General features: G+C 40.8%; 1 protein-coding gene across 5 annotated transcripts in view; it reads right to left on the bottom strand.

The window, feature by feature from the left end:
* Positions 1-18019, bottom strand: part of CCDC146 (coiled-coil domain containing 146) — a 127317-nt gene that overhangs the window by 5792 nt on the left and 103506 nt on the right. For all 5 annotated transcript variants that reach the window (XM_073328559.1, XM_073328561.1, XM_073328563.1 and 2 more), the window contains 7 exons: positions 17025-17120; positions 15893-16063; positions 12500-12588; positions 12214-12378; positions 10310-10534; positions 8042-8270; positions 511-639 (listed from right to left, as the gene is read on the bottom strand). In XM_073328559.1, the coding sequence (XP_073184660.1) occupies positions 511-639; positions 8042-8270; positions 10310-10534; positions 12214-12378; positions 12500-12588; positions 15893-16063; positions 17025-17120 (1104 nt within the window). The remainder of the gene's footprint in view (positions 1-510; positions 640-8041; positions 8271-10309; positions 10535-12213; positions 12379-12499; positions 12589-15892; positions 16064-17024; positions 17121-18019) is intronic.

The raw sequence follows: 18019 nt of genomic DNA, 5'->3' as shown, positions 1-18019 counted from the left end.
CAAAAACCAGAAAGCAAATAAAAAGTATGCAAAATATACATTTGTATAAAAAAGTCTTATGCTTTTTAAGCTATTTTTTTTTTAATTGGCAACCTGACTTTGGATTTAGGTTGGTTTTGGGGTTGACAATACTGGGCACCTGTGGGCTCACATTAATGCTGCTGTGGTCTGCCCTGATTGCTCCTATGCAGAGCTGCTCCTCACAGCTTTCATGGACAGCTGTGTGCTGTGCTGCAGTGCCCACAAGCCTAGCTCAAAGATTTTTTTAACTCTCCATGTAGAACTTTAATAAAAAAGAAAAGACTGTTTACATTTTTCTAGGGCAGTGGTTCTCAATTTGTTTACCATTGTGGGCTGCATATGCAGCTCTCTGTTATATGTGCGCTGCATCCATACAGTATATATATGATCTGTATGGCCCTGATGATGTCACATGGGTTGAGAACCACAGTTCTAGGGTAATCCAGCCATCTATTGTGATAAATTCTGTTGTCAGACATGCTGTGTTACCTCTTCAATCTTTTTGAACAGTTCAGGTAGTGATGGGTCCTTTCCTTCCAGGGTTCGCTTTCTGTTCTTCCCCTCAGGATCAGAAAAGTGTTTCTCCAGACTTTTAATTCTGTCCTTGCACTGAGAATACTACCAAACAAGAAAACATAACTGTCAGGTTTGTGGTGGTTTTAAACAACCAGTTTGGTGAGTAAACAAAAAAGTCATTGTTACATGATAAATGAAGTAGCCAATCACAGATGAGAAATTAAATGGTCTTATCTCATGAATTATACTGCTGTCCTTAAAAAAACAACAACGAGGAGTCCTTGGGGCACCTTAGAGACTAATAAATGTATTTGGGCATAAGCTTTCGTGGGCTAGAACCCACTTCATCAGATGCATACATGTATTTAGACCTGCTCCTGTATCTTCCACTCCATACATCTGATGAAGTGGGTTCTAGTCCACGAAAGCTTATGCCCAAATACATTTATTAGTCTCTAAGGTGCCCCAAGGACTCCTCGTTTTTGCTGATACAGACTAACACAGCTACCGCTCTGAAACCAGTCACTGATGTCCTTAGTGATGCTTTGGTCCAATTTTGGCTGATTTATACACTAAGAACCCTACTGAAGTTAATGAGGGGGTATAGGATAGATTGGTAGGGCAGAATTAGCCTTATTTGTGTTTTTATCACAGGCCCCCCAACAGCTATTCACGTTTCAAACCCATCTTCAAACACTTGTTCAGCCGAGGCCTTCCTCACACACAGCAAAGTGACCTGGGCTTCTTCTCTTGGTAAATCATGCCTCTGGAATGTCAGCGTGCATGACGCCAGCCCTTTGAGCGACGAGACGCTCCCGCACTTCTGGTGTACTCAGTGGGAGGTTTGGAAAAAAGCTGCCTCCTTTGGCACCAAGTCCAGCTAGCTGGGGGGTTGGCGGAAAGGAGAGTTTTCCTGCTTGGAGTGGCTGGGGGAATCCATAACCGATCCCTTGAGAACACAGAGGATGGAATGAGGGCAGAAGGGGAGGCTGCTGTGGGATTACTAGAGTGAGAATTTTCTTTAGGTGAGGACACCATGGCTCTCAGGCAAACCCTGGATAGATGGAAACTCTCTTCTCTTCACCAGAAAGTGGCGGTTTCATTTCCCTCTTTATCCCCAGACCATTTTTTGAATCATGCAAATACACCGTATTTTCAGTGCCTTGGTCACTCTGTACCCAGCAGATGAGGACTAGCTCAACAGCCCTGTGTCTGAGATGAACTACCTTGTTCTCCATTGCCTGTCCCAGGAGTGGGAATAGGGACTAGTCATAGACCATACGAAATACAACAAAGGAAGTATATGTGCAACTGCTGAGGCCAACGATTCACAGCCACATTGCTGAGACCAGCCCTCCTCTTCTGGCCCCTGCTGCCTGTTATCTTTGTACTGGCACCTATATTACTCAGAGCAGAGAGGGAAAATGCCTCAGAGTCTGTACTTGTGGAAACCCAGTAACAGAACTTACCCAGAAAGGAAAGAGGCAAAAAAAAAAGTTCAATAGCGGAAATAAAAATGAGACACCGACGCTAGTGATGTTGCTATTAACGCTTACAAGTTGTACAGCAGTTCACATCTTCAGCTCCTTGAACATCATTAGGCTCCTGTCCAAGAGGCACAACACAGACTCCAACATCTCATTTCTTCGGCATAGCTTTCCCGCTCAATAAGTTACACACACACACAAAGAAACAAAACCCTGTAAACTCACCAAGCTATTGCTCCTAAAGGCTGGACAGAGCCACTGTGAGCTCAGTTTTTGAATACTGGAAGGCATTCAGATCCAATGGTAATGGGAGGAAATAAAAGTAGCTAGCTGAAACACAGGTCAGGACAAGTGACACAGGCAAGGGCTGTGTGGGTGTTATCAAGGGACACAAGACAGCGACAAAGGACAAAGAGGGGCCCCGGCAGCAGGGCCATATGATTAGGGAACAGGAGTAAAGTCCAGCAGAAGGTAGAGTTCAGTGTCGGGGAAAAGCTGAAAGAAGTAGGAAGGGACCTGGCACTGGTTTCCGTGGGAGCACAGATGGGCGCTGAGGAGACTGCCAAGAGAGATTTCTCTGGGCTTATGAGAGGAGGATGCCGGGGAGAACACGTCCCTCATACAAATTCAGAGACAATAGGCAGATGGTGATCTGCCAATTTTTGTGTACATTTTGTGTACACTTCAGGTTAACTTTTCCATCTGACATGCACATGTACATGGTGGTGGGGGCTCCTGATGAGAGTTTAAAAACAGCCGATCACAGACAAAAAAAGATAGGTGATTAATTTTTGTAAATCTCATGATTTTTAAGCCAATCTCTTGATTCTTTTTAGTCTACCTCCTGATGTTTGAACTTGCAGGATTGGCAATACAGTGTTAGTCCATTTTTGCAACATGACATATTTGGTATATCTATAGTAATCTATCATGGGTTAATCTGTTGGGATATTAATCTTTCAGCACTAACGTAAACATGATGCAAATAATTAGGTCTAAAGACAATCCGTATATTCTCAGGTGAAAAATTACGAGGGAGATAGTTGTCTTGGGCTCTTGCAGCCACAATGATTTACCATAAATGAAGAAATATTTAGGCCTAACCACAGGAATAGGTTCACCGGAGGTTCAGTGCTGGCCATGTGTTTTTTGATGTGTAGAAATGCAAACACAGATCTGTGAGAGCTGATAGATGTGCTGCTATGATAATGATACCAAGTATCAGAGAGGTAGCCATGTTAGTCTGTATCCACAAAAACAACGAGGCATCCAGCGGCACCTTAAAGACTAACACGTTTATTTAGCCATAAGCTTTCGTGATGCATAAATGTGTTAGTTTTAAGGTGCCGCTGGATGCCTCGTTGGTTTTTTGCTATGATAATGGAAAGTCACCAGAACATTCAGTTTAAGCACTTTTTTCTTGCGAAAAAGCAGCAGCCATCTCTTCCTGTTCTAAGAAGTAGCAGCACAGAAAAGAACCTTAAAAACTTTTTAAAAAGGGAACTAGCCATTATACAAACAAGTCACAATGTAAGATTGCTGTCCCTTCATTTGTCCAATCATGTTTTGGTTGCAAACATGCATCATTTGGGTTGGACCACAGGGGGATTGAGAAATACTTTTGATGCTAGTTAACTAGAAACATGAGCACAACAATACACTGAGTTTTGCAAAAAAGAAGAATTTAAAAACAAGTCTATGATAAATAACAGGATGTAGCTACAGTTCCAGTTGTATTTCACATCTGAGTCTCAGTCATGTAAACCTACTCATCTGCACAATCCATATTGATGAGACTAGTCATAGAATCATAGAATATCAGGGTTGGAAGGGACCCCAGAAGGTCATCTAGTCCAACCCCCTGCTCGAAGCAGGACCAATTCCCAGTTAAATCATCCCAGCCAGGGCTTTGTCAAGCCTGACCTTAAAAACCTCTAAGGAAGGAGATTCTACCACCTCCCTAGGTAACGCATTCCAGTGTTTCACCACCCTCTTAGTGAAAAAGTTTTTCCTAATATCCAATCTAAACCTCCCCCACTGCAACTTGAGACCATTACTCCTCGTTCTGTCATCTGCTACCATTGAGAACAGTCTAGAGCCATCCTCTTTGGAACCCCCTTTCAGGTAGTTGAAAGCAGCTATCAAATCCCCCCTCATTCTTCTCTTCTGCAGGCTAAACAATCCCAGCTCCCTCAGCCTCTCCTCATAAGTCATGTGTTCCAGTCCCCTAATCATTTTTGTTGCCCTTCGCTGGACTCTCTCCAATTTATCCACATCCTTCTTGAAGTGTGGGGCCCAAAACTGGACACAGTACTCCAGATGAGGCCTCACCAATGTCGAATAGAGGGGAACGATCACGTCCCTCGATCTGCTCGCTATGCCCCTACTTATACATCCCAAAATGCCATTGGCCTTCTTGGCAACAAGGGCACACTGCTGACTCATATCCAGCTTCTCGTCCACTGTCACCCCTAGGTCCTTTTCCGCAGAACTGCTGCCTAGTCATGTGAGTAGAGACCGCTCACTCAAGAGTTTGCAGGAGTGGGTCTCTACTCTATAAATGATGTTTTTGTCAGAGGATACACCTACCAACTCAGACCAGACACATTTATAAAGTTTCACACTAAACTTAAATATAGACTTACGGGTGTTTCTGAAGTGCAAACATCCCAGATTCTTAAGTATGCATTTAAATGTAATGAGAAAAAGGTTTTATAATGTATTCAAAATAAAAATAATAAGCAGCTTAAATAGTATCAATGCAAAGTTTTCATTTTCACAGGTAAAAGAGAATACATATAGCTTTATATGAAGGTACTCAACCCAAGGGTACAAAAAATAAATGGCATGCATGTAAATAACCATGCTAATGTATTTGTATAACTGTTTGACTATAATCTTCTTTCTTTATTTTCTTCACTCACTTGCCTTATACGTCAGTGTCAGCTGTGGGTAAAACTGTTTCTTGTTTCATAGATTTTACATTTTAAGACCAGAAAGTACCATTCTGATGATCTGTTCTGGCCTCCTGCATAAAACAAGCCATAAATTTTTCACCCCGTCATGACACTGGATAAATTCTGAGGTTAATGCCTTTACCTCTCACAGGTTAGTCCCATTTTGCTGGCTTAGGAGTGAAGCTGTCTCCTTAAGCACTAAGTGGCTCAGCAGGTCTGCACTTTGGACCAATTACCATTTAATGGCAAATATTTCTCATTGATGCATGAAGACAGATTAGTGCTCATGGCTCATTTCAGTCTGCAGAACCAGTCCCTGGATATGCAATTCCAATTAAAGGTTGTATGGTATTTATGCCTGGGGGCACTCTGGGGCCTAGTGGCACCCCCCCCACACACACACAGTCTGGCACCTGAGGTGACTGCCTCAGTTTGCCTCATGGTAAGGCCAGCCCTGACTAGATGCCTAACACTGATAGTAACTAAAGCATCTAATCCTAATGATTATTATTTGATATTTAGCATGCTACTAGTTTCTGATCTCTATTGCTAGTAGCTTATCTGGCATTAGACGTTAGAATCTACCACACTCTAATGCTAGAGATGCATGTGGAGAGAGTGGCAAGGGTGAGAAGGAGAGGAAGAAAAGTGGTGGGTGTAAGAGGGGATGGCAGTCAAGGCTGGAAGAATAGTAAAGAGTTGGAATGCAAAGTGGGTAGCAAAGGTTGAGAAGTATAAAGAAGGGAAAAGAGGAAGTAGAAAAGAGGAAGAAAAGATCACAGGCAACAGAAGAAAGAAAAAACAGAGAAAAGAACACAGAAAAGAGATACTTATTATTATTATTTGTATTATAGAAGCATTTAGCCCCCACCAGAAATCAGGGTCTCATTGTGCTTGTAAGAGATACAGCTTATCCCGAAAAACTTATAGTTTAAACAGACAAGACAGACAAAGGGTGGGAGAAAGGACATGTTGCTATTTCTATCTTACAAATAGGGCACTGAAGCACAGAGAGATTAAGGCCAAGATCTTCAATGGTATTTAGGCTCCTAACTTCCATTGAAATAAATAAAGTTAGGAGCTTAAATACCTTTGAGGATCTGGGCCTAAGTGACTTGTCCAAAGTCACATAGGAAGTCTGTGGCAGAGCCAGCAATTGAACCCAGAGCTCCTAAAGCCTAGTCCAGTACATTACCTATAAAACCATTTTTCCTAGAGACAAGGGGCTGGCTCAGGGACTGAATTAGGTTTGGTGTCACTGATTGGATTCAAAACTGAATCAATATTAAGGGTCAGATTTGGATCCACTGCATTGGGTCAATATCTTATGCAAATGACTGTTCTTGAAAGACACTTGGTACATCTGAACTGGAACCAGATACTAGAACACTTATGAGTTTGAACCCAACCAGGGACCAAAGCCCCAGGAACAGATTCACATCAAGTCCAGAGTTTCAAATTCAGCAATCCACCCCAAAATTCTGAGTTTGGATTCCAGATTATAGTTTTCATCCATATCTAGGAGATACAACAAAACAAACAGAATGTGTCTCACCAGAGACAGTGCCTATTGTCAATCTCAGATGAGGAGTGTTGACTCCGAAAGAGCTAACTGGGATGTCAGAAAGTGGCAGAAGTAATGAGAGAGTTGGATCAACTGGCCTACAGTAAGAACAATATGAGGGCATGACCTCTTGCTTTTAAAATTCTGATGACTCATTATTTGCCATTGGTCACTGGAACAATCTCCCACTTGGGAAAATTTCTGAAACGTACCCTGTCATTAATATCATGCCCACTATGCTTCACTGCTTTCTGATTTTATGCTGATTTTATTACATGAGAAACTAAACAAAAAACAGCAATAGTCTCCCTTTACATAAACCTTTATGTTCGATAAGAAGTGTCACCATGAAGGAGAAGCTACAGGATGTTTACAATTTCTGCTACAGTATCAACCCAAAGTTTCACAACTCTCTTTGCTTCAGTTCAGGAAACAACACCTCTGTGTTTTGTCACTGCACTTGCCTGACTGACTCACCATATCATTTCGAATCTCAGATGAAAAATCTTTGTTCCCTCTGGCTCATTTCCATAGTTTCTCACTCCCTCTATTCATTATGTAACTCTGTAACTCAATTAATTACAGTACCCCTATAAAGTTCTTTGGGGTACAGTTTTATGAAAGACACCATGCGAAACTGTATTCTCTTAGCTGTACATGCAATTTCCCTAAAAGAGCAGAGGTAATAGAATACTGCAGTGTTATCTTACGATGAGTCACAATCTCTAGTCTATGCAACTACTAGCATCAGTGATGCACCATAAATTACAATTCTGTACAGAAGCAAACAGAATATATATGGAAAAGATTACCATCTGGAGATAAGGTCAGAAGTAAATGAGCCATTTCAGAAAGCAAAGGAAGAATGTCCACAACAATGATGAACACTACAGCTTGTTAATTGTTGAATGTCATTTTTGTAATGAGAGCTAAAACTCCGTTTTTTGTATGGGGAACATGTACATGGATTATATCATAGTAGGCAGCATAGTCTCCAGAGTAGGTTTAAGGTCAAGTATTTTCAGTGAATTGAGCTACTATTTTGCAAAGTGGAAAGACTGAAAAAAGACACAGCCAATACATTTTTGACTAATTTCAGACAGTGCCTGTTTTTACATGATGCCTTATGCCTATCCTACAGTTTAACCATGCTGATGTTTAAAGCAACATTATTCTTATCTTAGGCCCCAACCACTTCAGCAAGTGTGCAAGTTTAATCGTGTGAGTTGACTGAAGTCAATAGGACTACAAACTTTCTTAAAGTTACGCACATGCTTAAGTGCTTTACTGGATTGGTACCTTAATGTTTTGTCCGTTTGTGTCAACCATACTGTTCACACTGTAGCTTTTCATATAGAATGAACTTAAATTCCCACAACTGTGGTTTAATTTCTTTTATCAGAACACAGAGTAGTACAAACTGAAATAATTTATGTATTTAAAAAAATGAAAATAAAACCTACCCTCCCAAAAATTAGTTTTCTAATTCCACCTACCTGAATTTGAAGTACCACCAGATCTGCATCCAAGGCATTCTTCATGGGCAGCATTTTCAGGGACAACTCAATCTGTCTCTTTTTCTCAGCTAGCTTCAGCTTCAGAAATCTGATCTTTTCATCCATGACTTGCATCTCAATATCACCATTTCTACTCATCATCTCCTGAATGTTTATTTTTTCATAGAAAATACATACTTCTTCCTCTCGCTCTATGAGCAAAACACCACTGCAACAGACCCAAAATTAAAATCAGGTTTTAAAATTTTCCATTCACATTCAATGTTAGTTCCATTCAAGAATGCAAGTGGCAGATTTTAGCACTAGCAATCATCTCTGAAAATGTACACAGATTTCACAAAATCCTTATTTAATCCTTTACAGTATTATTAACCAATGACAAAAATGTTCATGTCTGTAAGAATGAGTGGACATAGAGCTGTAAACATAACCTATGTGCTGGTCTCCCAGCATACTTTTTTGACAATTCTATTGCCTTCTGTCATAATATAAAAGGAAGGGTAACCACCTTTCTGTATACAGTGCTATAAAATCCCTCCTGGCCAGTGGCAAAACCCTTTCAACTGTAAAGGGTTAAGAAGCTAAGATAACCTCGCTGTCACCTGACCAAAATGACCAATGAGGAGACAAGATACTTTCAAATCAGGAGTGAGGGGGGGAAACAAAGGGTCTGTCTGTCTGTGTGATGCTTTTGCTGGGAACAGATCAGGAATGCAGTCTTACAACTGTTAGTTAGTAAGTAATCTAGCTAGAAATGTGTTAGATTTCCTTTTGTTTAATGGCTGGTAAAATAAGATGTGCTGATGGAATGTATATTCCTGTTTTTGTGTCTTTTTGTAACTTAAGGTTTTGCCTAGAGGGATTCTCTGTGTTTTGAATCTGATTACCCTGTAAGGTATTTACCATCCTGATTTTACAGAGGTGATTCTTTTATCTTTTCTTTAATTAAAATTATTCTTTTAAGAACCTGATTGATTTTTCATTGTTCTTAAGATCCAAAGGTTTGGGTCTGTGTTCACTTGTACAAATTGGCGAGGATTATTATCAAGCCTTCCCCAGGAAAGGGGGTGTAGGGCTTGGGGGGATATTTTGGGGAAAGACGTCTCCATAGCTCAGTGGTTTGAGCATTGGCCTGCTAAACCCAGGGTTGTGAGTTCCATCCTTGAGGGGGCTATTCAGGGATCTTGGGCAAAAATTGGGGATCAGTCCTGCTTTGAGCAGGGGGTTGGACTAGATGACCTGCTGAGGTCCCTTCCAGCCCTGATATTCTATGATTCTCAAGTGGGCTCTTTCCCTGTTTTTAGTTTTAAACGGTTGGTGGTGGCAGCATACTGTTCAAGGCAAGGCAAAGGTTGTACCTTGCAGAAGTTTTTAACTTAAGCTGGTAAGAATAAGCTTAGGGGATCTTTCATGCAGGACCCCACATCTGTACCCTAGAGTTCAGAGAGGGGAAGGAACCTTGACACCTTCCATGGAAGTTTATTTAAAGAATGGATTATCCTGGTCAGTGATATTCATCTCTTGTGCCTTCTCATGCCACATCTGTGCACTTATACACAAACAGGGGAGGATGATATTAATCTCTCAGGGGATTCAATAGCCAATACAGTTGTTATTATAGATATTATTCTGTGGGTTGCACAATGTAACCAATGAAGAAATGCCAAATAACTATATATTGTAATACACAGCTTTCTCACTCTCAATTCAGATATTGCCATTCTAGTGAGGCCAAATTCCAGGTATCTAGCATTCCTGGTTACAAGGTTTCCTCCTTTTAAAAATATTGTTGATACAAGGAAACAAACAAAAATAACTTTGGCTAATGGTAGGCCTGTTCCAGGACTATTTTCCATTTCAAAATTTAAACATAAATCTAAGGCCAGTTTATATTTATAGGCAAAATACAACAGTATCTTCAGCCCGAACACCTGGTCAAAAAGGGACCCTCCCCAGCCCGGTGAAAATGAGTAAGTGAGTGAGGGTGGGGGACAGCGAATGATGGAGGGAGTGAGGATGGAGGGAGCAGGGTAGGGCCTCAGAGAAGGGGCGGGGCACGGGTGTTTGGTTTTGTGTGATTAGAAAGTCGGCAACCCTATCTATAACAATAAACTGCAGATGGACACCAGAACTAGATCCTATGAAGAAATGGCATCTTTCATCAATTGTTGGTTACCATTTTAAATAAGTGAAATGTCATAGAAGTGACTCAAGGTGTTTTATGTGTCAAATTACCCTGTTTCTTACCTCTCATTTCGACGCAGAACAGCCCTTTCATATTTTTTGCGTAGCTGCACCATTTCCTCTTCAATGTGGGTGAGCATATTGGTGAGTCTGTCAACATCCAGTAACTGTTGCTCTCTTTTTTCCTTCATCTCTTGCAGAGTTGCAGTAATTTTGCAGACATCACTTTGGATGCTGTCTTTGATTGCAATATTATTTGAATGCTTCAGAAGGTTTTTCTGCAGTTTTCTTTAATAAAAGCAACAGAGAAAAGGGAAGGATTTTTGTAATTTCAATTCACTTAATATAACAGAACTTGGCCTTTATCCTCAGTTACACTAAAGCCCTTTACACCTCTTTGGCAGTACACAGGAGCATTAAAAGGGGTGGAAACAACCCTCTAAGAATGCCCCTTTTGCAGAAGGCCTCCCAACTCTGTATAGAACTGGATAAGGCCTCTACAATTCTTTCATTCTCAGCCCCTCAGAATAAGAGGTGCGTCAGGCACAGAGAAGGGCTATGCACTATGGCTATTCTCTGCCTCCCAGGGTGCCGCAGGAGATAAAGTCATAGGAAATAACACTGATACAAAATTTTCTAAATGTACATAAAGTCTAACTCTATCTCTATTTAAATAATAATACTGAAATAATGTCTTGCACTATTCTAGTGCCTTTAATTCAAAGATCTCCAAGTGTTTTACAAACATGAATTATTCCTCACCTCACTCTCATGAGAGAGAAAAGTATTAACATCCCCATTTTACAGATGAGTAAACTGATGTAAAGAGAGGTTTGAGTGGCTAAAGTACAATCAAATAGCGAATCAGAGGCAGAATGAGAATAAAAACTAGAACTCATGATTCCCAGAGATCTGTATTCTCTAACCACTGGATGATGCTCCCTCACTGATAAATTGGATTTCAGTTTCCACATAGTCCATTCTTCTAAATTGCTAATAAGATGGTATTTAGAATTACTTTACTCCATCTGGAGTGAGTATCACTGCTAGTTCAAATACTATTTATCTCTGCTATAAAGAAATTAATCTTAACAGACACTAGAGGCTTTATAGGAGGAAGTGTGATCTCATGGTTAAGTCTCTTGGATTCTATTTTTGACTTTGCCATTGAGTAGCTTCGTGACATAGGCTGTCATTAAGCCTCTCTGCCTTAGTTTCCCCTCATCTAAGTGGGGATAATAAGACTTCTCTACTTCACAAGGTGCTATGAGATTTATTTAAATATTTGTCAAGAAAACTGAGATAGACGCTGTTACAGAAGTACAAAGTATTATTAAATATTTTATGGATGAACTATTTGCTTGGTGGACACATTCAATACATCTGTTCCCTAAACTGCCCAGACTGCAGCAGGCCAATGACAGTATGGTGTTAAATCCTGTTTCCCATGCAAAGACCAAGTAAATAAGCTTGGCACCAGGCAGGTCCATGTCACCCGGGTAAGAACGACTCTTGTTCCCAGGGGGTGGAACCACTGTGCAGCTACTAAAGCATCAGTAGCTCTGGCTCTAAGCAGTGCAAAGGCCATTGATTATGTACAGAGGCAGATCCAATGTCCTTATTCCATTCCTCCCCTGACCCACTTGACTCTCAAACCCAGCTGTATAGAGCTGTAAATACAAGAAGAGCGCCACAATTCACAAATGGAAGAGTTGAGCTCCACAGTTCACAGTGAGTGTAGACTCCCTGAATGGGCTCTTGAGATCCTGCCTCCTGCCTACACACAATGGAATCACACCAGCGTCTGGGGCTCCCTGTGACTGAGGAGGATGGGGCAAGTTTTGTCTCATAATGAACAAGTCCCACTTTACAACACCATCCATTGATAAATAATGATATCCTAAGCCTTCAGAGGTTAAAGGAATCCAGGAATGTTATTCAAAGGAAATATTTACTTTGACACTTACCTTTCTTTAATTATAACATTGCTCCTTAAAATTTCCATCTCATTCTCTAGCATTTTTGCTCTCTCTTTAATTTCAGTTGTTTTCTGGCGAGCAGTCTGCACCAGGTTTACACATTTGTTTCTCTCATTTCGAATAAGGTCATACATTTTAGCAAATCCTTTGAGTCTGAAAAAATGCAAGTATTTAAGGAAATGATTATTATAATGCTTATACATAAATAATTTAAATGGGTTATTGCTTTAGAAAAAGTGTCATTTCCTCTAGTGTATTGTTATAATTCTCTTACTGCCTTTGGATTGCTTTCTTCTTCTTCTTATATTCCCTTATTTCAAGTTCCTTTGTTTTTATCTCTTTAATAATGTTGTGGAGCCTTATCTGAAACATAAATAGCATTGAACATTTTTGATAGGTCAGGATCTGCAAAGAAAATTCCAAATATGAAGTTGAGTTGAAGAAACTTTTTATGTCATCTTAAATGATACAGGACGTTACAAAAACTGAATTTTCATAGATAAGAAGGAAGCAGTGAGGAAAATTATTCTAAAGACTCATATTTTGTTCTAACTATAGTAAAATCAGAGATGTCCTTTAGTCTTTTGATTACTAGTGGAAGAGTAACCATGAAGGACAAAAAGAGGGATAATAACCTTCCTTTCAAAGATGGCTAACAATTTCAGGGAACACAATTCACTTACATAAAGTCATTCAACAACATTATTATTACCGTAATTAAGATAATAGTTTGATGCTGCATCTTAACATTTATCAGTCTTTCCTTGAGAAAGCATACAGCTTGCAAAGTGTTGATTGACACCTAAGAGTTGCTGAATATCCTCTATTCCTACTAGCGTCAATGAGAGTTGAGGGTACACAACACCTTTCAGGGGAAGCTGAATACCTTGCAGGATTGGTTAATAATGAGAATATTGTAAATCACTGGACAAAATTAATCCTTTCATTGAGGTCAGTAGGGTTGTACTAAGAATGAACATGCCCCATTTGCTCTTATCCAAATTAGGTCTTAACTCCCATTTCAGCAGGATTCCTGATACTGCATCATCTGCCTGTGAGGAAGCAAGGAGGCAAAAGAGCTCTGTATCCTTAGGGCACTAAATAGCTAAATTCCCTCAGTCTTTTTGCCTCTCTTTGTCTGAGCACGGCGTTACTTCCATCTCTCAGCATTCTTTCTTTTTCTTGAAGTCACCTTGGGCCACATTCTTAAAGGCAGTTAGCCACTTGAACATGCAGACAGGCACCCAGTGGGATTTTCTAAAGCACCTTGGCACCTAAATTTCCTTCACCTTCTTTTCAGAAAAAGGATGAGAAATAAGAGAGAGCAAAGCACCTATGATGACAGCACAAGAAAGATCTATAGGAAGGAGGTGGAGAAAAAAAGTCTATTGCTCTCTCTCCCATTTCTCACGAGACTTGGCAAGAGCAACCAGTTCGCAACTCTTCTGTCTTGAGGCCTGCTGTTTCTATTCCTCAGCCTATCATTTCCTTTATGATGTGATTGTCTGGTAAAGACATGTCTGAAGTTGAATCCTGGACTCCTGGCAGGAAGGAAATTGCAGTTCTCTAGCTTCTTTAGTCTGGGTTTGCACTGGTCCCTACTCTTTTTTGGCTTTCAAACAATCATGGACGATTGCTCGGAAAGGTACATTTCTAGGTTCTTCATTCGAGTCCTGGACCTTCTGAACTTAGTTACTTCCAGAACTGTAACCATCCGAGTTTATTAACCTTCAAGGTGCCCTGCAAGGCCTTTCTTTTCTTTCTTGCCCATGATAAAATGGGAGTGGGGTGGACTGGCTGGATGTAGTGTGGGACTCTGGGCATTGTGTATGTGGTGCAGGCCCCCTGACAGCAATTCCAGGCCCCAGGGCCATCCCTAGCAGGATGCGGGGCCCAGAGAGGAAGTGACAAATCTGTCACTTCCAGGACAGACCCATCATTTCTGGGACTGACTGTGCTGGCCAATTGCAGGGCCCCACAAAGCGCAGGGCCTGGAGCAGTCACCACCAGTGGCAGATTAATGATTTTGACGCCCCTAGGCCCAGAAATAATTGCCGCTCCCCCGCCTCCTGCCAGCTCACCTCCACTCCACCTCCGCCTCCTCCCCTGAGTGCGCTGCCGGGTCCTGCTTCTCCCCACTCCCTACCAGTGCTTGTGCGCGAAACAGCTTTGCGAAGGAGGGGGAAGGGGGGAACGCGGCATGCTCAGGAGAGGAGGCGGGGCTGGGGCGGGGATTTGGGGAAAGGGACCAATAGGGGCAGGGAGGGGGCAAGGAAGGGGTGGAGTTGGGGTGGGGACGGGGCTGGATGGCGCAAACCGGCACTGGGGGAAGCAGCCTCTGGCTGCTATTAAAAATTTGCCGCCCCTGCAAATTTGCCGCCCTAGGCCTAGGCTTTGTTGGCCTAGGCATTAATACGCTGCTGGTCGCCACCCCAGACACCCAGTCTAAAAAGCTAACCAAATGTTGGGAATCATTAGAAAAGGGATAGATAAGACAGAAAATATCATATTGCCTCTATATAAATCCATGGTATACCCACATCTTGAATATTGCGTGCAGATCTGGTCATCCCACCTCAAAGAAGATATACTGGCATTGGAAAAGGTACAGAAAAGAGTATGGTTAGGGGTATGGAACAGCTTCCATATGAGGACAGATTACGAAGATGGGGACTGTTCAGCTTGGAAAAGAGACGACTAAGGGGAGATATGACTGAGGTCTATAAAATCATGACTGGTGGGGAGAAAGTAAATAAGGAAGTGTTATTTACTCCTTCTCATAACACAAGAACTAGGGGGCACCAAATGAAATTAATAAGCGGCAGGTTTAAAAAGAACAAAAGGAAGTATTTCTTCACACAACGCATAGTCAACCTGTGGAACCCTGTGCCAGAGGATGTTGTGAACGCCAAGACTATAACAAGGTTTAAAAAAGAACTAGATAAGTTCATGGAGGATAGGTCCACCAATGGCTATTAGCCAGGATAGGATGGGCAGGGATGGAAAACCATGCTCTGAAGTGTCCGTAGCCTCGCTTTGCCAGAAGCTCGGAATGGGTGACATGGGATGGATCACTTGATTATCTGTTCTGTTCATTCTTTCTGAAGCACCTGGCATTGGCCACTATCGGAAGAAAGGATACTGGGCTAGATGGACCATTGGTCTGACCCAGTATGGCTGTTCTTATGTTCTGTTCTAGTTTGCTCTTTTATACCAAAAGTAACGTCACGGATTACATTCTACAATATGTCAAAAATTTGGACTGTAGCCTGCGTTCGGAATGAAGGACGATCAGTATTCTTTGGATACTCATGTCTTTGTGGAGTATGATATGCAACTTCTGTGATCTGAATTTCCAGACTGAGGTATCTAGATTCTGTCCCATTATTTTATAGCTTGTTCTTGTTTTGAAGGCATTTGTGATGCCTGAAATCAGGTGGCATCACATTGCATTGTGGCATGATGACATTTTGATGTACTGTTATTATATTATATCATAAGGTGACAATGAATCAACATAATGTCATGATATTAACCTCATGTTATGACAGAATTCTCAAGGGATGTGGGAGCAGGAGATTATGTTGAGTGATCATTTTATTGATAAGTAATGTAATCTAATACACTCAAAAACAGTTTTCTAGTGAGATGAACCATACATTTTTACCTGTGCTTTTAAGGAGTCCTTAGATTTCTGTTCCCTCTCATCAGCTTTGACCTGAGTCAGGCGTGCAAGACGGGCTAACTCATCTCTGCAGCGTTCCTGCTCCTTAAAAAGCTGATCTTCTTCAGCAATACATTGTTCTAACATATGGGCCTCAACATCTGTTGTCATTTTCTAAAGTAAAACCAAACTTCACTTTAATATTATTTATGAACTGTAGTATCAATGCTGGTAGGCACAAAATCTGAAATGCTCTTTTTTGCTTATATCTTCAAAGTCTGTGTAAGGGTTTTGGTCTACATGGGTATTAAAAAAAAATCACTACTAACAGAACCATAACATGATGCCCTACAATAATACACCAAAATGCTCTGTCACAGTGGAACATTTCTGGCCTATCCACCGTTAGATTATTGAGCATGAAAATAAGAAAGCCCAGAACATTCAGCAGCCTGAACAGCCAAGATTGTCAAAACATCTTAAAATGCCCTTAATAAACAATTATGCTAATGAATTCTGGGACTGGCATAAAAAGAAAGACTCCTATGTGGACAAGAGGTGGGAATTGTGAGATCTCTATCTGAAAAACACCATCTATCACTTCCAGTGAGCTTGTCATTATAGTGCTTAGCACACCAACACTTTCAGACAGAACCAGCAACCGAGGTATTATAAGACAGTCACCTAGATTTTCCCAGAATGCACTAATACTGTTGACAGTGTGGCAGTTGGTGGCAAGCACACACAATTTACATGAAAATCTATATTGTGGACATACTGAACTGTGTTTGCTTTAATAAGGTCACACAGCCATATCCAAAGCCAATTACACCCACCACAGTTCCAGCTGTAGTGTAGATGGGATCCTATAATGGAGAGAACATTTTAATTAGGAAGCATATTTCTCTCTCATACTTCCAATAGGTGACCAATTATAGTGAGAGCAAAAATAAATTTTAAAAATACGACAAATACCTTGACAGTGTTTTAAAATAAAACAGATTCCACTGTACATTATCTCACTGGACACCTACAACTGGAAATGCTTGGCAAACTTTCTGCAAACAGCCCTTTTATCTTGTAGTTTGAAAGCTATTTGCTGTAGAAAGAAATATAAGGAAGGAGAGCTGTTCACCTCCTGGGCCAGATTTCTCTTATTCATTTCAACTTCTTTTTGAAGTTCTCTTCTTCTTTCCACCAATGTCCCATCATCTTTAGGGATAGCATCTACCTACAAAGACAAATCAGGTAAGCAAAATGATGTGAGAGCAGAATATGAAAAGATGTAAACATAGATAATATCTTTCAAGCAGCTTGTTAGATTGTAAGCTCTTTGGGGTAGGGACTATCTTTTAGTTCTGTCTTTGTACAATGCCTCGCAGAATGGGGTTCTGATCCATCACCATAGCTCCTCAACACTATGGTAATACAAACAATAAATAAATAATAGCATTAAAAGTAATTTTCTCAAATTTTCACTGGAAAATGTTAGCCATAAATCCTAAACTTCACAACAACATAAGTGGGTCGGTACTGCCATTCCTGAGAGTCAGTGTTTCACTGCAACATAAAGCATGGTTCTGGTCTGATAAGTGACTGTAAAAATATCACCTTCTAGCTTCATAGATAGTTTTTTCAGTGAAATCCTGTCCCCACTGAAGACAATGGGAATTTTGCCATTGACTTAATGTGGGTCAATATTTAACCCTTGTATATAATGAAAGTCATACCTGCTGCTTTTAGTGATTTTTAATGCAATTTTAGGGCTTCTTACTCCTGTTAGCCTTGAAGAAGCCAAAACAAATAATAGAGTGAGCTGAATATACTCCGTCTTGTTCATCATCATCAGAATTGTTTAGTGACTCAGATATTATAATGAAGCCTAGACTAATTAGAAATTAAGTTCCAATTAAATTATATCTGTGTAATTCCACGAAAAACATTTGTGTTGCAAAGTTTCACTGGGGTATAATTTGGAGACAATGGGATAACACAGGTGCCACAGAGGAACTAATGTGTCTTGAAGAACCTCTGCTAGTAGCAGTATGTAAGAGGGACAGCTTGTGTCGAGTTTGCAATGCTGGCAGTTAGAAATAGCATTTTTTTCACTTGCAAACTGAGTACACTGGA

This window comes from Lepidochelys kempii, chromosome 1 (assembly GCF_965140265.1).
Source record: "Lepidochelys kempii isolate rLepKem1 chromosome 1, rLepKem1.hap2, whole genome shotgun sequence".
Classification (NCBI taxonomy): Eukaryota; Metazoa; Chordata; order Testudines; family Cheloniidae; genus Lepidochelys; species Lepidochelys kempii.
Note: the sequence above shows the minus strand (reverse complement) of the source record. Positions and strands in the feature narration are given on the sequence as shown.